General features: G+C 57.0%; 2 protein-coding genes across 5 annotated transcripts; both read right to left on the minus strand.

Moving 5' to 3' along the window:
* Positions 1–4,658: 4,658 nt before the first annotated feature.
* Positions 4,659–11,418, minus strand: LOC310920394 (indoleamine 2,3-dioxygenase 2-like). 4 transcript variants are annotated; one of them, XM_083880341.1, is made up of 10 exons: positions 11,217–11,418; positions 10,631–10,726; positions 9,945–10,064; positions 9,672–9,790; positions 9,382–9,396; positions 8,879–8,978; positions 8,573–8,690; positions 8,431–8,482; positions 6,548–6,696; positions 4,659–5,282 (listed from the first exon to the last, which is right to left on the minus strand). In XM_083880341.1, exons 1-10 carry the CDS (start codon positions 11,313–11,315, stop codon positions 4,924–4,926), a joined length of 1,227 nt encoding a protein of 408 aa, XP_083736467.1. In that variant the 5' UTR covers positions 11,316–11,418; the 3' UTR covers positions 4,659–4,923. The 4 variants fall into 4 exon arrangements, with proteins under 4 accessions (XP_083736467.1, XP_083736466.1, XP_083736468.1 ...); XM_083880340.1 differs by having other exon boundaries at positions 4,659–5,312; XM_083880339.1 differs by lacking the exon at positions 4,659–5,282 and adding an exon at positions 5,309–6,258.
* A 302-nt stretch (positions 11,419–11,720) lies between these two features.
* Positions 11,721–19,741, minus strand: LOC310920423 (disintegrin and metalloproteinase domain-containing protein 32-like; the record flags this gene model as incomplete). The annotated part of the gene is made up of 17 exons (XM_083880390.1): positions 11,721–11,883; positions 12,022–12,175; positions 12,255–12,357; positions 12,849–12,929; positions 13,247–13,430; positions 13,963–14,071; positions 14,600–14,798; positions 15,134–15,223; positions 15,735–15,912; positions 16,476–16,612; positions 16,754–16,835; positions 17,191–17,357; positions 17,980–18,051; positions 18,310–18,375; positions 18,565–18,763; positions 19,167–19,296; positions 19,684–19,741. The coding sequence occupies 17 exons, from the start codon at positions 19,739–19,741 to the stop codon at positions 11,721–11,723; spliced, it is 2,172 nt and encodes a 723-aa protein (XP_083736516.1).
* Between the last annotated feature and the right edge of the window lie 150 nt (positions 19,742–19,891).

The raw sequence follows: 19,891 nt of genomic DNA on the forward strand, positions 1-19,891 counted from the left end.
AACTTCTGGGGGTCCTGTGGCCCTTCCTGGCACTGTCATCGCTGTGCCCAGCGGGGTTGGGGCATTTACAGCACAGAAATATGAAATAGAGGAGCCCCAGTGCCCTGCAGGGCCAGCCTGCCCAGCTCCCTCCAGCCCTGGCTGCGTTTCTCATTTAGATGGAGTGATTCCTCCCCTGCTCCAAGTTTGCTGCTTTCCTGAAATGGTCTGAAATGTAACAGCCCAAGACAATCATGGGGATGAAATATTTCCTACATGAAATATGCAGCAGCTGTTCAGAAATGAAGATCAAGTGGAAGGAGCTCTGCCAGGCAAAGATTTAAAGGTGCTGACACGTTCCCGGGGGGTGTTTACTGAAGTCATCTCTGGAGCCCCAGTTTTAGGGCTACATTCAAAGAAAGAGCACAAAATACAATTTAGCAGGAGTTTAATAATTCAAGCTACAGCGTGCTGAGCTTGTTTTTGCCCTTGTGGGAACAACATCTCACTTCCAAGGACCTTGACTCTCTTCTGGCAGTGCAGAAGAGGCTCTGCCAGGGCTATTTTTGCACCAAGACTGATTGGGTGTGAATCCTGCCTGTGCTGCCTGTGCCAGCACAACCTGGGGAGGCAAAACAGAGCCAGATGGCCCCATCTCCCTGAAGATGCCAATTCCAGGGAATCTGGGTGTGCTGACTCGCCAGAAAGGGCAACAACACAGGCACCTGGTGTTATAAAAAAACCTTCAGTGCTGCTCTGGGCACAGGGCTCTGCCAGGGCCAAGGTGAGCCCAATCCTGCCCCTGGGGCTGGGCAGGGCTGTGAGGAGCAGCCAAACTCAGCTCAGGGGCTGTGAGGAGCAGCCCAGGATCAGCTCAGGGGCTGTGAGGAGCTCAGGATCAGCTCAGGGGCTGTGAGGAGCCCCCCAGGCTCAGCTCAGGGGCTGTGAGGAGCAGCTCAGGGGCTGTGAGGAGCCCCCCAGGATCAGCTCAGGGGCTGTGAGGGGCCCAGGATCAGCTCAGGGGCTGTGAGGAGCCCAGGATCAGCTCAGGGGCTGTGAGGAGCCCAGGATCAGCTCAGGGGCTGTGAGGAGCAGCCAGGATCAGCTCAGGGGCTGTGAGGATCAGCTCAGGGGCTGTGAGGGGCAGCCCAGGCCCAGCTCAGGGGCTGTGACAAGCCCCCCAGGCTCAGCTCAGGGGCTGCTCCCCTCCCCTGCAGCAGCTCTGCCCCACAGGAGCCCCCCTGGATGGGCTGGCCCTGGCTCTGGGTTGGCTGTGACTCTGCTCTCGGAGACTAAAATCAAACCCGGTGTTTTCCTGGGCTGTGCCAAGGTCTCCAAACCCTCTGGACCAGCCCCACACCCCCTGCCCAGGGCTCAACCTCCCTTTCCTGGGTCCCAGCTCATCCCAGGGGATTCCTGGACTCCAACAGGGAATGTTTCTCCCGTGCTGCCCCCTGTTGTGACAGGGAGAAGAATTACAAAAGAAAAGCCTCATAAAACCAGGCCTGCTCTGTGAAATTAATAACTGGCCTGACATCTCTGCTGAGTGCAGTTAAATGATTTGCAGGTTCCTGCATGAAAAGGGTCTTGGTGTGAAACACAACCATCTATCCTTGGGGTGAAAAATAAGGGAACAAAAAGGTCTGTCCCAGGAGAACTCGGAAAGGAAAAATGTAACAACCTGAATTTTAGCACAGACACAGAAATCACCTTCTGACCAAGAAATAAAGGAGTGAGAAAACTCCCAGGCAGTGGGTGTTTCACGAGGTCTGTGAAAACTGTGTAAAATAAATGATGGGAATAAAATAAGTGATGTGAAGAGAATGGAGTGACTTATTCCAATACCTGATGACCCGAAAAACGGCTAGAGCCGAGCCGAGAGGGGACTCAGGGGAGGGAAAACACAAAGTCACGAGCGAACAGCAGCGAAATGAAAGTGAGGCAGCGAATACACAGAGTAGGAAAAGCTCCGGCTGGAGCCGCCCCGGGACGGCACAAAACACACAAAGACCCGGGCGGGGAGAGAAACAAACACGGAAATAAACTCAGAAACAAACACAGAAATAAACTCAGAAACAAACAGAGAAATAAACTCAGAAACAAACACAGAAACAAACAGAAATAAACTCAAAAACAAACACGGAAACAAGCACAGATACAAACCGTGGCAATAACACGACGTGGAAATAGGACGACAAAGGCGCGCAGAGCTCGAGAATCGCGGGAGATACCAAAGAAAAATTCGTGCAAAATACGAGGTGAAAGATCCGCCCCCAGAGCGTCCCACCGGCGAAATTCCGCACAGACGCCGCGGGGGATCGGGCAGAGTGAGAGCTCAAAAAAGGGCTAAACGGGATAAAAGAGGATAAAAGGAAAATGTGAACTTTGTCGCTACGGCGTAGAAAAGTGTCAGGCTAAATGTACAAAATGCCTTTTCTATCCAAAGGGGACGAGTCGGGGCAGGTTTTGTATGCAGGAGAAGATATTATGTGGGCAGGAACAAAATCGTCACCTGCATGGTGTTTTATTAGAAATTAGTTTTTAAAATGCCGATTTGCTGAAGGGGCCGCAGCTGCTGCGGGAGCCGCGCCCGCCGCGGCCTCCAGAGACCTCTCTGTGCCTGCAGGGCCGCTTCTGTTCCCTCTTCCCACCCACGATGGAAGAATTACCTTTCAATGCCGTTTTTCACGTTGAAAAGATTTATTTTAAAAACGTTAAAGTCACTTAGAAACTGTTTTGAGTCCAAACCGAGCGGAGACACCGGATGTGCGGCCACGCGCCTCTGCAAAACGGCTCCGGCGGGAAACAGTGTCCCCAGGAGGGGCGGGGGGCGGCTCCCGCTGCAGGGTGGCCGCGGTGGCGGGAGGTGGCTCCGGTGGCGGGCAGTGGCCCCGGTGGCCGCGGGAGCTCAGCGAGGGTGATTTTTATTCTCCAGAAAACCCCCCGGGCACCGGTCGGTTCGCAGCTCCAATACGGAACGCGGGAGCTCTGAAGAGCGGCGGGAACCGGACGGCATTTCCTGCAACAGACCTCGTCCCCAGAGCTGAAGGTTCCGGTGCTGTTTCCTCCCGACCCGGGCTCCCCACAGCCCCGGGGCTCCTTCCCGGACCAGAGCCCAAACCCATCCCCTCCCGGGGCCCACAGCTCCAATCCATCCCCTCCCGGGCTCCCCACAGCCCCGGGGCTCTGCCGGGCCCAGAGCCCCAGTCCATCCCCTCCCGAGCTTCCCCACAGCCCCGGGGCTCCTTCCCTGAGCCCACAGCCCCAATCCATCCTCTCCCGGGCTCACAATTCCAATTCCATTCCCTTCTGGAGCTCACAATTCCAATGGTATTCCCTCCCGGAGCCCACAGCCCCATTGCCGTTCCCTCCACGGGCTCACAATTCCAATCCGTTCCCTCCCGCTCTCCCTGCCCCGCACCCCCGGGTCTCTCCCGGGCCGGGCCCTGCTCTGGAGGCAGGCGGGAGCCACAAGCGCGTTTTGTGCCTTTTTAACCTTTTCTCTCTTTGTTTACGGTATTTTCTCCCCTTTTTGCTCCACGCCGTCTTTAGAGGGTTTTTTTTTTTTTTTTTTTTTTTTTTTTTTTTTTTTTTTGTGTTGCTTTTTTCCCTCGGTTTTCTCCCGCGGGTGTTTGGGAGCTGACAGTCTAATCCCTGTGGATGTGCGGCTCGCCTTTCTTGGTCCATTTTAAGGTCATAAATACAGAACTGTTTAGTATTAGTGTAAGTATTATCTTAACCCCTGACGATAGTGCTGATAATATTGATGACATGATGTAAATATATTGATTTTATAGTAGGCATTATTCATACAATGTTATTACTATATTCATAGCCGGCGTCTTAGATACTTCAACATCTCTTTGTGCAGTTATCTAAAAGACTTGTGTCGTTCCAGGACTCTTATTTTTGTTTAAAATAAACAGAGTCAGGCTGTAGCCAGGCCTTTGCTCCACCTGGATGAGAAATTGGGGAAGGGGCAACAGACTCAGGTGTTTTCTGCATCCAAACAAGGCTCACACCGCTTTGACTTTATTTTGCCCTTCGCTGAGCCCCGGACCCCTCTGCCCTGCACCCCCAATCCGTGTCCATCTCCCCATCCCAGCCCAGCCCCATTCCTGTGCAGGGGAGCGCCTGGAGCCAAACGCGGTTTTCTTCCGCCACCTGGTGATGGAGAAACGCTGCGGGGTGGTGATGGACTCACAGGAGGGGGGAATCGCTGATTTATTCCCCCGTGTAACCCGCCCCGAGCCGCGGCCCCACACCCGGGGGACAGCGGGGGAGAGAACTGGGGCTCGGGGGGTCACGGCTCTGCCCTGGGGCGGGGATGGGGTGCTGTGTGTTGACAGTGCCCAGAGGACACTGTGCCTGTCCTGGGGCCGGGGATGATGTGCTGTGTGCTGACAGAGCCCCAGGAGTGCACTGTGCCCGTCCTGGGGCCAGGATGAGGTGCTGACACTGCCCAGAGGACACTGTGCCCATCCCGGGGGATGATGTGCTGTCCCAGGAGGACTCTGTGCCCGCCCTGGGGCCAAGGAGGATGTGCTGACAGAGCCCCAGAGACTCAGTGCCCGTCCCCGGCCAGGGGAGGATGTGCTGGGTGCTGACAGTGCCCCAGGAGGACACTGTGCCCGTCCTGGGGCCAGGATGAGGTGCTGACAGAGCCCAGAGGACACTGTGCCCGTCCCGGGGCCAGGGAGGATGAGTTGACGGAGCCCCAGGAGTGCACTGTGCCCGTCCTGGGGCCGGGATGAGGATGCTGAGCTGGCTGTGAGCCCCTGGTGCCCTGCAGAGTTCTCTCCCCACAGCCCCCAGGGATCCCTCATGTCCCAGGTTGGAAAAGCTGCTGCCCACGGGAGGTTTTGGATCCTGGTTTGTGCATTGCAGACAGACACAGCAGCGCCTCGGGCTCCTGCCCCCGGCCCGGGCAGCCCCCGGGGTCAGTCAGGCGCTGATCAGCCCCTCCCTGGTGCTGTCCCTGATGCTCTTGAGGAAGGTGAAGATGTGGGAGCCGCCGGTCCCTTTATCCTCCAGGGCGGCGGGGGCTTTTCCCGCGGCCCCGGGCTGTGCCCTGGCCCTGGCCCTGGCCCTGGCGGCCGCCGAGGCGATGAACTTGGTGACGATGGTGATGTGGTAGGACCTGAAGTCCGTCAGCGCCGACACGCAGCGGTTGAAGGCGAGGCGGAGCCGCGGGTCCCCCGAGCTCTGGACGTGCTGCCGCAGGGACGCAGCGCCCCCGACCCGCTGCACGAAGGCGCGGTGGGCCGGGGGCATGTACTGCCTCATCCTCAGCAGGAACGCGGCTGCGGGACACGGCAGAGGAGGGATGAGTCCTGGGTAAGGGGGTTAAAGGCCTCTAGGGGAGAGGAGGGGGCTGGAGCTGTGCTGGTGGGACCCCTGAGCCTGCACAGCCCCCTCTGCTCTGCCTCCAGTTCAGTGAGAAAGAAAACCCATATGGGGTCAGTGCTGCATTAGGGCTGGTGCTGACCCTAAAGGGAGGGTTTAGCCCTGCTCCCGGCCTTTTTTTTTTTTTTTTTTTTTTTTTTTTTTTTTTTTTTTTTTTTTTTTTTTTTTTTTTTCCTAGTAAAGTGTTTTTTGCTAATTCCTGGTAAGTATTTCTGTTGTGGGCTGAACTAAGGTGAAGCTTTATGAGTGGCCTCTCACTGCACCCTCTGCCCCCTCATCTCTGGGCCCGTAGAGAACCTCAGCACAAAGCTGACATGCAAAAGGCCAAATGTGTGTTTCTGTGAATTCATCACGGTAAGGAAGCACCTGCCAGAGCCACATTTATAACCTTCTCCCTGGGGCTGTGCACAGCCTGCTCCCAGCCAGGTCTGCAGGGATGAGATGGGCACAGTCCTGCTGCCTGACAGGGCTGGCACAGTCACTGGGATTGCTGTGCCTCTCCCCCTGCCCCTCCTTTGCCCAGGAAAAGCTCGTGGCTTGTTGGGAAAGATGGGACAGGAAGGGCTTGTGGATATGATTGTCTGGTAAAGAAATACTGGAGGTGTAAAAGCTGTGAGGGAAATAGAAATGAAGGGCAGCTCTGAGATGTGATCATGGCAGGCAGGAAGACGGGGATGAGCTGGAGATGGGTGGAAGGACAGAAAACAAAAGGAGCCAAGGGTGCAGCCCCTCTCCACCCTGCCAAGGCATCAGGGAAAAGGTGGATAAGAAAAGTCTCTTTAGAGTTTAGAATACAGGATGATGTGGTGATAGAGCAGTTCTCATGGGCTGCAGGCAAAGTCTGTAGGGTTTGTATCTGGCGCCGGTTGGTCACTGTAAATTAGAATATTCAACACAAAAGGACATAGAATGGATTGGAACAAGGGCCTCACTCTCTTCTTCTGTCTTACTCTTGCTCTTCCCCCTCTCAGCTTTTTTACCTCCCTCACCTCACCCCCTCTCTCTCTCTCTCTCTCTTTGGGGTTCCCTCCAGCCCAGGCTGGTGGCTGAAGGCAAAGCCCTTTTTACCCACGACCCTGCAATAAACCCCCGTGTTTCTAGAACATCTCAGCTCAGCAGAGCCCCTTGTCCCTGCCCTCCAGGACGCCCTGCAGTGTCTCACCCGTGTCCTGGCGGTGGCAGATCCCCAGGAGCTCGTCGAAGGCGTGCAGCACCGAGCTCTGCGCCGCGCTGCCCCCCGAGAACGCCAGCGCCTCCGGGGACACCCCCTCGTAGACCAGCCCGTGGGGCATGGCAGGGTTGTCCTTCCAGCTGGGCAGGAGACACGGCGGTCAGGGGGCTGGGGGCCTGTGAGAGGGGACCTCGGGCTGGCAAGATGGAGCAAAACTTTCCTGGCCCAGCCCGTGGGTCTCCTCCTCCAGCTCAGCCATGTCAGCCTCCCTCAAACTGGAGATAAGCTGGGAAATCAAATACTGTGCCATGGCACACAACGAGGCCGTGGGTGTGAGGAGAAATCCTTCATTTTCCTTTGCCAGGGGAGCGTTGTCTGGGATCTCCGTGCCCTGGTGAGCACCCTGTGGGATGGAGCTGGGACACACTGCCCTGCCTGGCTGCACCTCCTGCTCAGCTCAGGGAGGTTTCTGCAAGCAGAGCTGCCTTAGGAGTGCAGGAGGAGAGGGGAGACTTGTCTGGGCAATGGTGGCATTTTACATCAGTTCCTTCAGTGTCAGTGCCCTTTGGAGAATGGGAGTCACCAAACACTCCTCTGAGCCCCTGAAGTTTAGATTTTCCTTTGTTCTTGTTACTCAAGATGAAACCTTTTTTAAAGGCATTTAAAAGATAAATAGAGGCCAGGCCAGTCTGCCTCTCTTTATCTCTGCAGATAACAAGGCAAGGATGGGATTTCCTCCCTCTGAAGCTGCTGGTCCTGGGCAGGTCTGGAGCCAGCACTGCTGGTGCCTCCCACACACACCCTGAACTCAGACCTGTCAGCCCCCCCGTGCTGAAATGGAGAAGGGCTCACACCCAAACGGAGACAGAAATTATGATTTTTAGGGAGATAAAGTGCCCGGCACAAAAATATCTGTTGACTTTTAGCAGAATGCACCATTCCATGAGGCTTTCAGAGCTGGCTGCAGTGTCTGTCGGGCTACAGGAACAGATTTTACACAAACTGCAGAGAAAATAGATTCATTTTCCAGAATACCAGAATATTTTTAGTTCTCCCAGGATTGTATTTATAGTAACCTCTACTAGCGGGAAGTTCTTAGAAGGGAATTTGCAAGGCTTGTTTTCCCAAGCTGATGACCATCGAGACAAGGTCAGCTTGGATAAAAAAATGAGAGAAATTTATTGCATGGAGCCTTCTTCTTGGGAATGCTGAGATATGATGGAGAGAAATAAAAATAGAATTCCCCTGAGCAGCCTGGAACCAAACATCTGCAGAGGCTGCAGCCCCACAGGGAGGCTGAGGGATGGGGAATGAGCCCTGCTGGGCTCTTGGGGCCCTGGCTCTGCCTTTCCCAAATGCTGTTTTCAGTACTGAGGGGGGAGGATTTTCTTTTTTTCAATTGACAGAATTGTAACAGAGCAGCAGCAAGAGGATTGTTACGGGTGTTTTGTTAACACACAGTGGGAAGAGCCTCCACTCAGCTTTGCAGCTCTGTCTGCACAGTGTGGAAGTAAAGAGAAATTCCTCTTCTGTCAAAACTGTTCAGCCAAGAGCAGGGAAGATTCATTTGTGCACAATTCTGGCTGCTGGGGCTGTCAGGGCTGAGCTGAAGTGTGGGTGGGAGAGAAGCTGGAGGGGGGCAGACCCCGGCCCTTGGCCACAGTCCACGCCCAACTGATCCAGCCCCTGGGAATTCCTGAGGGACAGGATCATGGTGCTCCAGGAGCATCACTGCCAGACACAAAGCTGGTCCCTGCCCTGCCCTGGGGAGCTCCAGACCCCATCTGGGCTGCCCCTTTCCCTGCACACCCCCAGCTCCCCCCAGCCCTGGGAGCTGCCAGCAGCGGCCCTGAAGGGAAACAGGCTGCACTTACCCAGAGAGAAAGATCCGGATCACAGAGTAGAAAACTTCTGGATCCACGTAGTCTAGGAGGAAGTGCAGCAGGTCAGGGGTGATGGGCAGTCACACAGTGAGTGTGATGAGCTGCAGCTCACACAGGCCCCAGCTGCTCTCACCGTGCATCCTCCTCAGGGCTGCTCTCATGGCCTGGATGGCCCCTGCCAGCTCCTCCAGGGCTCTGTGCAGGGTGTCCCCATCACGCTGCAGGACGGCCCCAAGGGCCTGGGTGATTGCCTGGGGGAGGAGGGAGTCACAGAGGGCTGGGATGTCTCTGTACAGTGGCTGTGGACGTTTGGTGTCACCCCTGCCAGCTCTGCCCCTTCCCCAGCCCAGGCTCAGGGGACAGGAACACCTTGTGGGTGCACCTCAGACTCTTCACAGTGCAGGTAAAGCAAAGAGCCCCAAGACACAGCAGCACCCACCTTAATGCCAGGCACAGCTGCCTTCTCCACGAGCAGGGTGACGAGGATGAAGCCCCGCAGGCTCTCTCCCCCAGGCAGTGTGATGATGGTGTCCAGGTTCCTGCACAAAGGGGCCAAGGGTTGGAGTGGTGGTGGTGGCTCAGGATTTCCCCACACACTGTGGGACCCACTGAGCCCTTGGAACAAAACCATCCCAGGCTCCAGAGCCTCTTATCTGCACCCTGTGCAGAGAGGAGCTGGCACAGAGTGGACTGCTCTGGTTTGGGGGCCCTGCCATCCTCCCCATGCCCTCCCCATGGCCCAAGGCCACGGTGTCTGTGCAGCCAGAGCAGCCAGAGGCTCTGCCACAGTCCCTGTGCTGTCATCACGGTGGCACTTGTGTGACAAACACTACTCTTGTGTGACAAACATCAACAGAGGTTCAGCCTGAGCACTGCTGGAGAGCTGAGCCAATCCAAACAAAATCAACACCATTAGAAAATAAATGAGCATTAACTACTTACTCGATTTCCAGAGGCCTGAAGGCATTGCAGTTATGGCCAACAAACGCACAAGAAAAGGAGAGAGAGAGAGAGATTGATTATAAATTGTTTTAGTGATGGTCTGTGTTCTGCAGGGAATAGAGGAGCTGTCCCCAGGGGCTGCTCCCAGAGACCCCCATGAACCCACAGAGTTCCTGTGGCCAACCCCAGCAAAGGTGGGATTCAGGGGGTTTTGGAGCAGTTTGGGAACAGTCTGTCCCCATCCCTGCTGCCCAACCTCACCCTCCATCCTCTGGCATTTGCCCCTTTACCCGTGGGGGTCTTTCCTCCTCCAGTTGGCCAACACAAAGTCTGCATGGCTGAGGATGGGCGGGAGGCCCAGGGCCTGTGACACCTCCCAGTAGGGGACAGCGAGATTTCGGGGCAGGACCTGGGGGGCACAAAGCACAGGGGAAGGTGGGGATGGTGTCAGTCTGCAGCCAGGCAGGAGGGGACAGGGTCCTGCTGCAGCCACAGGAAAGGGGCTTTGCTCCCATGGGAAAAGGTCTCAGGGAGCAGGTGAACCTGCTTTACCTTGCCTTTACCTGCACGGTGCCCTCCTCGCCCTCCTGCCAGACGTAGCCCATGGTGATGAAGCTGAGCACCAGGTGTGCCAAGTGCAGCTGCTCCCGCCCTCGGAGGTGCTGGGTGCTCAGCTGGGGCATCTGCCAGGGAGACCCTTGGGAGCCAGGAGCAGAGCCAGCAATGCCAAGGCCCCCTGCCCCGCCAGCCAGAGGAGCCCTCCTGGCCCTTGTCCCCTGCCTTTAAACCTCCCTTCCCACCCGCTCTGCAGGATTTGCTCCTGCTGCACTGCTCCTGGTTTGTGAGCAGGGCCACTAATCCCTGGGATTGTCCTCAAGAAGGAATCCCTCCTCCTGGTGCTGGGATGCCCATGGGAGCAGCTGGTCCCTGTGTGCCCAAAGGCTGAGCCTGAGCTGATGGAGCACCTGTGCTCCTTTGGCAGGAAACATGGCTGGGAGGAGACACGGTTGTTGTGACACCTGCAGGGCCCTGCTCCAGCCCTTGCTGAGCACTTGGATCTGGTCCAGGAGTTATTTCTGTCCAAAGTTAAGCCTTTGCTGTCACCTGGTGTCAGTCCTGGCTCAGCACACATTTGTGCTGCTGGGTTGTTTTTGCAGGTTTTAGACTCTGCTGTGTCAGACCAAGGTCTGGGAGAGCCCTGGGCGCAGGAAGGAGAACAGGAGAAGCCCATACCTGGTGGACACCATACCTGGTGGACACGAGAGCGGAGCTGGTGGCCCGTGATCAGCTGGGGCAGCTGGAGGGCGATGTCCATCCAGGGCCCGTAGGGGGCTGGCAGCTCTGTCTTGGTGAGAGAGGCAGAGGGAGGCTGTGAATGTGCTCCCAGCACCCACCCACCTCACACACCTCTGCTGCTGGCTTGTCTGGCTGCCCCTCCTGCAAGAGGAGCCCGTGTGGTCACAAATTAATGGCTGGTGACAATCTGTCTGTCCCCCCCCACTCCCCCTGCAGAGCCAGGCCAGTAACAACCAGCCCCAGTTTGGGCACAGAAAACCTGCCCTTCCTGTGCTCCCCAAAATCCTGCAGAGCCAAGCCCGGTGTGTGAATGGCAGAGCTCCTTCTCCTCCCCTCTGTGCTGCCTGCTGCAGCTGCTTCCATCATTTTAAAGGGTAGGGGCTTGTCCCGTGAAACTGCTGTGCCAAAACAGCCCCTGCCTTCCTCACTGTCCTTTGTAAAACGCCAAATCACAGCTCCCCCAGAAAGCTGCTCCCCAACCCCTCTATCCTCTGCCTGCCCCTGCGGCGTGGGGATGGGGAGGCAGAGCCAGCTCCTACCAGAGGGTCGGGAAGCAGGAAGCCAAACTCCTCGGAGACCTGGAAGGTGGCCAGTGCCAGGGGCAGGGGGGGCTCCTCCGTGTCCTCTCTGGCCTCCATGGCCGGGCTCTGCCTGTGCTGTGGCCTGGCCGCCCCTCTGTGTGCTGAGCCAGCACAGTACCTTGTCCTGGGGGTCGGGCCCGGCTGCCCAATGGCCGGAGGGTCTGAGCAAACACGGCTAAAGGTTGCTGATAAGGCTTTGTCTTGGAGCAAACGTTGAACTCTGTCCCTGTGAGTGTCCACCCTTGGGAAAGCCTTGTGGGACCGGTGTGGGGTGTGAGCTGAGCCCTCCAGGGCTGCCCTGAGGGGCTCCCGGGGGATGGGAGGGGGCCTGGGGCAGCTCAGGGACTCTGCTATAGAGTCTGGGGGTCCCCACCATCCTGGCAATGACATCTGACAAAAAACACAACTCCGTGAGCAGAGTGGGGCACTGGCCGTGAAACCAGCCTTGCCCAACACCTTTAATTAGTGCCCGTGGTGCTCCTCCAGCGCCGGCTCTGCTGCTGGGGCTGTGTCTGTCCTCTCCTCCAGCTCCACAGCTGTCTGCAGCCCCGGGGCCAGCTCTGGCTCTGCCTCCGGGTGTTGCTCCAGGTCTGGCTCCAGCTGCGTGTCCAGGTTCTGGCTGGTGCTGCGGGGGGACCTGCAGTGGGGTCCTGACTTCGCTCAGGGAGCGCCTCAGCCCGAGGTCACCCCAGCCCTGGGCGGTGTCCTCGTGTCCCCAGGGGAATCCCCCCCTCCCCAGGGGTCCCGCATCCCCCAGACTCACCCCTGGGCGCCCGGGGGCCGCTCCCCGCGGCGCCGCCCCAGCCCCTGCTGCCGCCACAGCCCCAGCCCGAGCGCCGCCGTCAGGAGGAGCAGGATGAAGCTGGAGCCCAGCACCAGCCAGGCCATCTCGCCGTGGTCCAGGGCTCTCTGCAGGCCTGGGGGGACACGCCGGGTGGGCTCGGGGCGCTCCCCGCGGGCTCTGCCCCCCCCCGGCCCCGCCGCCCCCGCACTCACCTCCCGCTGGCGGCTTCCGGCGCCCCCGGCGCGACCCTCTCCTGCCGCAGTCCGGGGGCTGCCAGCCCGAGTAGCAGTGGCAGCTGCCCTTGTTGTTGCACACCTGGAGGGGCAGGGAGGCTGTACAGGTGTGCAGGTGTGCAGGTGTACAGGTGTGCAGGTGTGCAGTGTGCAGGTGTGCAGGTGTGCAGGTGTGCAGGTGTACAGGTGTGCAGGTGTGCAGGGGTACAGGTGTGCAGGTGTGCAGGTGTGCAGTGTGCAGGTGTGCAGGTGTGCAGGTGTGCAGGGGTACAGGTGTGCAGGGGTACAGGTGTGCAGGTGTGCAGGGGTACAGGTGTGCAGGGGTACAGGTGTGCAGGTGTACAGGTGTGCAGGGGTGCAGGTGTACAGGTGTGCAGGGGTGCAGGTGTACAGGTGTGCAGGGGTACAGGTGTGCAGGGGTACAGGTGTGCAGGGGTACAGGTGTGCAGGTGTGCAGTAGCAGTGGCAGCTGCCCTTGTTGTTGCACACCTGGAGGGGCAGGGAGGGTGTCCAGGTGTGCAGGTGTGCAGTGACTCCCCAGCTGTCCCCCCTCCCCAGCCCCGCAGGACTCACGCCGTGGCCGTGGCAGGTGGTTTTGCTGTCGCACTTGGATCCCAGCACCGAGAGCGGTTGGCAGGAGCTGTTTATACACACCTGGGGAAAACCAGGGCAGGTCCAGCCCAGCGCTGCCTCACCCACACAGCGCTCGGCACATCGGGCCCAAAGGGAAAGGAAAACACACTCTTTAAATAAAAATAAACGACAAAGGAGCCACAGCTCTGCCCTGGAGCCGGGTCTCGTTTAGTGCTCACACCCCACAAACCTTTAATACAACATTTGCAAGTTTTTATATCAAAGACTTTATATCTAAATATCAACCACACTGCTGCAAGGAACGAGCGCTCCTATGACCTTATCAATATTTTCAATTTCCATCAGTCATTTCAGAGGATTGCAAAACACTTCCTTACCCTTCCAGAGCCACACTTTGTCCCTGGAGGGACCAGCAGTGGGTCCAGCCACGCTGCCACGTCCAGGTGGTTCAGGGACACGCAGAGGTGCTGCCGCACCCGGGCGTAGATCACGGCGGCCGTGCCCGAGGAGAAGGGCCTGTGGGACGGGTACGTGCACACCAGCTTCCCGCACCTCAGATCGCTGCAAGGACAATTCACACGAGGCTGTGCATCAAACACACACAGATCCTGGCTGATGGACACTGGGACATTAAACAGCACAGCAGAAAACATCAGCGGGGCTGGGAAGCCCAAGGGAGGAGCTGTGACATAAGGAGAGGCACTAATTGAGAACACACACAGAGGTATTTATTGCTTCACAAATCTCACCATAAACTGGAGTCTCGGCCCTTCTCTGGACTGTCCAATCCCGATTAAACATGGATTTTAGCATTTTTAGTGTTGTCCCCCCCTATTGCTAGAATGTTAAGCCTTCTGATGATAGTTTACACACCTTCTTGCAAAGTCTCCGAAAACAATCTATATTGTTTCAATTTTTCTTGGTGATGGATTTCTGGATTGACTACTGGAGTTAGAGAAGTGTTCCTCTCAATAACCAATCCTTAACCAAATCCCAAATACTGTATAAACCCTAAATGATAATAAACTTCTTTCTTTTCCCTGCTTCTACCTGAGTGTGGTTCATTTCGTGTCCCAAGCTGTTCCCCCAGTACCTCCAGGCACACCTGCGGTGCTTGTGTTTGTTCTTGAACCCGCAGTGCCCAAACCTGTCCCTCTGGCCGTTGATCTCCTCGTAGCACACCACAGGGGCGTTCCTCGAATCTGCAGTTCAGCAATGATGTTTGGTACGGTTAAAAGGAACACGTTATGGTGTCTAATAACTTCATTTTTCATGGTTTAATTAGAGAAAATGTACCTATCCCTGCCCAAACCCCCAGCAGGCCTGAACCTCAGAAACCAGCAGGGGAGTAGCAGGGAATAGGGTGTTCTCTGATTGAGAATATATATTGAAATATATATATATATATATATATATATATATATATATATATATAAAAAAATATAAATAGGGAAGTTCTCTGATTGAGAATATATATTGAAATATATATATATATTTTGAAATAGGGAAGTTCTCTGATTGAGTTTGCCCACAAAAAAATAATTTTCTTTTTGCTCTCTCCGTTGTTACCCGTGAAACACTGGGGGCCTCTGTTAAGCAGAGCCAAAACAGAGCCTGAAATGCTCTCCTGGAGCTGTGCCTCCCCCCCAGGTGCCCCAATCTCACCGGGACTGGGGCACTGAAGGGTCCAGGTACAAACTGAGCCGCCCCGTGCCCCCGGTGCCCGTCACCTCTGCCGTAGATCCGCCTGCAGAGCAGCTCCGAGGACTGGCAGCGGCCGTGGTAGCAGTAGCCCGTGCCCTGCCCGCAGTCCTGCCCGTCCTGCACGTACTCGTCCGGCGGGCAGGAGGCCGAGGAGCCGCTGCACACCTCGGGCAGGTCGCACTGCGCGTCGGTGGCCGGGCGGCACACGGCGTTCCTCTTCTTGAACTGGAGGGGAGGAGGAGGAGAAGGAGCTCTGCAGCCTCCCTGAGCCCCCTGAGCCCCCACAGCCCCTCTGACAGTGGCCTCAGGGTCCCCCTTGAGCCCCTTAGGGGTCACTCACACACCAGTGACAGGGCCTGTGGCAGTTCCCAATAATATTCCTTCCCCCAAGGGTTCCCAAGAGCTGAGCTGGGAGGCCCAGCCCCAGTTCCAAGCCCAAAGGTTCCAGTGGGAACCTTTCCCATTGCACAGCAGGAGGTTTGGGAACTCAGCATGGGAGCACATCTATTTGTCCAAAAGTAAATAGTGAGTTTTGTGATAATTATAAAAACATGCCCTACCTGGCAGTTTTTACAGCACAATCCCGAGGCGCATTTCGCTCTCAGCTTCAGCCTGCAGGTGTTGGTGCAGCACCTGTCCCCCAGGCACTCCTGGGGACAAACCCGAGTTATTTTACTCTGCTGGACCCCCGAGCCTCTCCTCCTCCTCCTCCTGTCCCCACATCACTGGGGCGATGCCCAACAGCACAAACGGGCAGAGCTGCTGCCACCAGATCAGAGCTGCACAGAAACCACCTCAAACCCTGCAGGAATAACCTCAAACTCTGCAGAAACCACCTCAAACCCAACAGAGACCACCTCAAACCCTGCAGGAACAACTCAAACCCAGAGAAAACACCTCAAACCCTGCAGAAACCACCTCAAACCCGGCAGAAACCACCTCAAACCCATCAGAGACCACCCCAAACCCGGCAGAAACCACCTCAAACCCATCAGAGACCACCCCAAACCCGGCAGAAACCACCTCAAACCCATCAGAAACCACCCCAAACCCAGCAGGGACCCCCCTGGGCTGCAGCTGGGGGTCTCCGCTCCCCGGGGTTTGTCCCTCCACTCGCCCCCAGGGCACAAACACGGGGATTTATCACAAATAACCCCCCACCTGGGCCGTGCCGCAGTCGCACTGCTCGCCCGGCTCCACCAGGCGGTTCCCGCACACGGCCCCGTTGCCCCGGGACAGGCGGGGGCGGCCGAACAGACACCCGCCCCTGCCCCGCCTCAGGAAGGTCTCGAAGTCCCTGATGCTGCAGTTGCTGAAGGCTTTTGCCCCGCTGAAATGTCTAAAACAGAGCAATTGTCGGTTTGTGTGTTACACCTTCACCGCCCCTCTCTCCCTGCAAAGCTCTGCAAGGCGAGGGCTCGCCCAGACAATGGCCCAGGGGTCTGTTAATTAACCCATTATTAACAGAGATTGGAAAACATTCTGAATACCCCCACTTTAGAGAGAAAATGTCTCTTTTGTCAAATTAAGCAGTAAATTGCTATTTAATTAATTTATTTTTTTTTTTAGAGGAATAAAAGCAGGTATTTCTTCACTGAAATAGTGGTCAGGCTGTGGGATGGCTGCCCAGGGAGCTGGTGGGGAGTCCCCCACCCCTGGAGGTGTTCAGGAATGACTGACACAGCACCCAGTGCTCTGGAGCAGTTGACAAGGGGGTGACGGGTCAAGGGTTGGGCTCGATGGCCCTGGAGCCTTTTCCCACCCGATTCCATGACTCTGATCTCTTGTGCTCATTGCCGTGGGATGACAGTTGTACAGGACCCCCCTGACAAGGGGACACCACACAAACCCACCCCTGTCCCCCGGTGACCTGCCCCAGCCCTGCAGCCCCGGGACACTCACAGGGCCTTGGGGCTCATGATGCAGACCCTCCCGGGGCAGCTGCAGCCCCGGGGGCTGTCGGGGCTCATGCCCAGGCTGTGGCCCAGCACCTGGGCCAGCAGGACAGAGAAGGACTCCAGGGTGACGTTCCCGTGGTACTGCAGGGAGGAGAGAGAGGAGTTGGCACAGCTGAGACCCCTGGGCACAGATCCCCCCACCCAGCCCTGTTCTGCCCCCAGGGCTGAGTCAGAGCCATTAGGGTTACTGGTGAGGGACAGGCAGGGGACAGGGGACTGTACCAGGGCCACCGTGGCAGCAGCATCTCTGTGACAGGCCTCTCCTGGAGCTGCTGCTCCCACCAGTGCTCCTTGGTGCCTGTACCTGGGACAGAGGGGTGGTCACTGGTGCTCCCAGGGACACCCTCGTGCTGTGCTGAGTGCTGGGTCTGTCCAGCCCAAGTCCCCTTTTGGTGCCCCTGAGTGTTCTGGTGTCCCCAGGGGAGGGGGGCAGGCTCTGCTGGGGGCTGGGCAGGGGCTGGGGGCTGCCACCATTCCCATCCTCTGCCTGGGTGGCACCATTGCCAGGAGGAATGCCTTGGGAGAAATACTTTAATAGTAAGGATTTTGGAAATACGGGTTTTTAAAAAAGCATTTGTCAAAAGAATCCTTTCTATTTCGCCTTTGATTTGACTGATTGCTACCACAGAACCTTTAACACTGATGAACCTTTAACTTACCCTAAGAGAGAAGCAACGTTGTGAGCCTGTGGCTCCAGAGACAACAGTTTCCACTGCAAAAATCGCTGTAGAAGCTCATCGGTGTCCCCCGCTGTGGATATTTTATCCCCCTCTGCCCACAGCTCCAGGGAGGACAGCACGATGGTGACATTAAGGGGATTAAACATCTGAAAGCGTAAGAGAGGAAACATCTTCCCTGGCACCTTCCATCCGTGCAGTCACTGCTCTGCACACAGTAAATAAAGGTGAATTGCTGCTGCCAGTGCCCCAGTGACATCTGCAGCCAAAGAGAATGAACACACCTGAAGAATAAAGAGATACAGCAAGAGGCCTGAGGCAAAGTGCAATAACTTCATAAGAAGTGTTGGGGGTTTTGGGAATAACTTTTCATTACACGAGTGAACCTTGAGACCAGCAGGGGAGGAAAGAGCAGGACTGGAGGTTGATTACAAACACCTGAGAGTGAGCAGGTTAATTGGATTGGTGAGATCAGGGACCTGCTGCACAGAGAGGGAAATAGCCCAGGAGTCCCCAAAGGGGTTTGGCTGCCCTGAGGCAAACAGCCCGTTTATCTGACACCCGCACGAGACAATGTGGCCACCACACCAGAAAGATGTTTTGTGGCAGACTGACATGTCCAGAGGAAAAACCTTCTCAGGAAACATGGAATTTTTTACACAACATCCTCCTAAACCTAAACAGCAGCTAGAAAAGGGGTGGCCACTGCCAACATCCACACCCCCCTCATCTCCCACCTCACTGCAGCACAAACCAGACTTAGGAACTCACGTTGTTGATTAAATGGAAGGCCTGGATTATCTTCTGTGTCACAGCATTCGGGTCTGATCCCATGTAGTTGTACTGAAAAACAACCCAAGGGGACACAAGGGCAGACAAGGCGGTTACCAGGGTGAAGCACGACAGTGCTGGAACACTGAAATTATTCCCAACACGGAGACATGAGCTACAAATTCACGTTCCTTCTTTCCTACAAAATCCACAGGAAGCATAACGTTTCAAAGCAGAAAACAAATCCCTGTGAAAGGTGGGAAATGTTGCCATTTCCACGCTCACAGGAGTCAGGCCAAGACAAGGAAAAAGCAGCTGGCAGGGACTCACCAAAGCCTTGTCCAAAACCACGTACACTGTCAGGTATTTGGGAGATTGTGCAGCGGCCGAGAGGGGCTAAAAGAGAAAATGGGCTTCAAATACAGACTCTGCATTCTCTGGCTGCCTCTCTGCTGCTCCTGGCTGTGCTTCTCCAGTGTCCCTCCAAAGCCCGTGCCCAAGTGTCTCCCAAAGCTCCCAGCAGGACCAGACCCCTCCCCACAGGACAGGGACACCCACAGCGCTGTGAGAACGGGCAGAACTCACCTCATCATCCCCCTGGGCTTTGTCCAGCTCCTCCCGGGCTGCCAGCCCACCCAGCCCTCCCTCCGGGGGGCTTTGGGCTGGGGCTGGGGGGGTCTCTGCCTTCTGCTCCTCACTGACTCGATACAGGACGTGCTGGGAGGCCGGGGAGTAGCCCAGGGGCTGGATCCCATAGCTCACGTTCTCAAACTGCAGCAAGCCCCTGCCAAGGCACCAGCACTGGACACTGGGACTGCTGCCCCAGCACCAACTGCCCCAGCTCCAGCTGCCCCAGCCCCAGCTGCCCCAGGCCAGGCTGCCCCAGCCCCAGCTGCCCCAGCACCAACTGCCCCAGCTCCAGCTGCCCCAGGCCCAGCTGCCCCAGGCCCAGCTGCCCCAGGCCAGGCTGCCCCAGCCCCAGCTGCCCCAGGCCGGGCTGCCCCTGCACCAGCTGCCCCAGCCCCGGCTGCCCCAGGCCAGGCTGCCCCAGCCCCAGCTGCCCCAGGCCAGGCTGCCCCTGCACCAGCTGCCCCAGCCCCAGCTGCCCCAGGCCGGGCTGTCAGGGCTCCCCTGGACCCCTGGCAAAGGCCTGGCAGGTGCCCACAGGGACAGGGCTGGGGCTTTACCTGAGCCCCTCGCAGGTGTTGAGGGTCACTGCAGAGCTGGGGAAGCCATCGATGTACCCCCAGTAGTGGCAGCCTCCCTGTGACGTGAGAGAGGACAGGGAGCCCCTTCCATGGCTGGGAGGGAGGTGCCCTCACCCACCTTGGGCAGAGCAGGAACAGCCCAAAGCAAGGGCAGGTTACCTCAGTGTGGGCAGAATCAGAGTGCAAAGGTCCCTGCTCGCTGGACGTGAAAGTCTGGAAATCATCAGATAAAAAGGCACTACAAGAGAGAGGCACAAAGTGAGATACCTACAACAGCATCCATTACCCAGAGCTCCTCAAGCTCCTGGCAGGTCCTGCAGCCTCCAGGGGTCAGGGAGCCACTGCCAGAGAGGGCAAAGTCAGGGCCAACTCACTGCTGCTGCAGGTGGATGGTGTATGGCCTCCCCTCAATCCTCAGCACGTAGGACACTGCATCCTTGCGCATGCAGAAAAGCAGAGAAGGGGAGAATTGGGAACAGGGAGTTGGAAACAGCACGATCCGAGCGAGGCCTGCTGTGGACACCAAAGGGGGAGCACAGAGTAGGGGCCGCCATCACGGTGCTGGCAGCTCTGCTGTGGTGACGTTACAGCTGCCACCACCTCTGTACCCCCCCAGCCCTTTTCCCTGTCCCCTCCCTCCTCCAGCCCCCCCAGAGCCCCCCAGCACCGTGCCTGCTTCAGCCCCTCCACTCCTGTGTCCGCCC

This window comes from Zosterops lateralis (genome assembly GCF_965231275.1).
Source record: "Zosterops lateralis genome assembly, chromosome: 30".
Taxonomy (NCBI): Eukaryota; Metazoa; Chordata; class Aves; order Passeriformes; family Zosteropidae; genus Zosterops; species Zosterops lateralis.

What these genes read in the sequence shown, in the direction of transcription:
- LOC310920394 (XM_083880339.1), bottom strand. Translation starts at nt 11,315, where the DNA reads ATGGAGGCCAGAGAGGACACGGAGGAGCCCCCCCTGCCCCTGGCACTG. An exon ending in CAGCTGTGCCTGGCATTAAG is followed by an intron (nt 8,691 to 8,878) that starts GTGGGTGCTGCT and finishes CTCCTCCCCCAG; the next exon opens with GCAATCACCCAGGCCCTTGG. An exon ending in CTGCCACCGCCAGGACACGG is followed by an intron (nt 6,259 to 6,547) that starts GTGAGACACTGC and finishes TCTAATTTACAG; the next exon opens with TGACCAACCGGCGCCAGATA.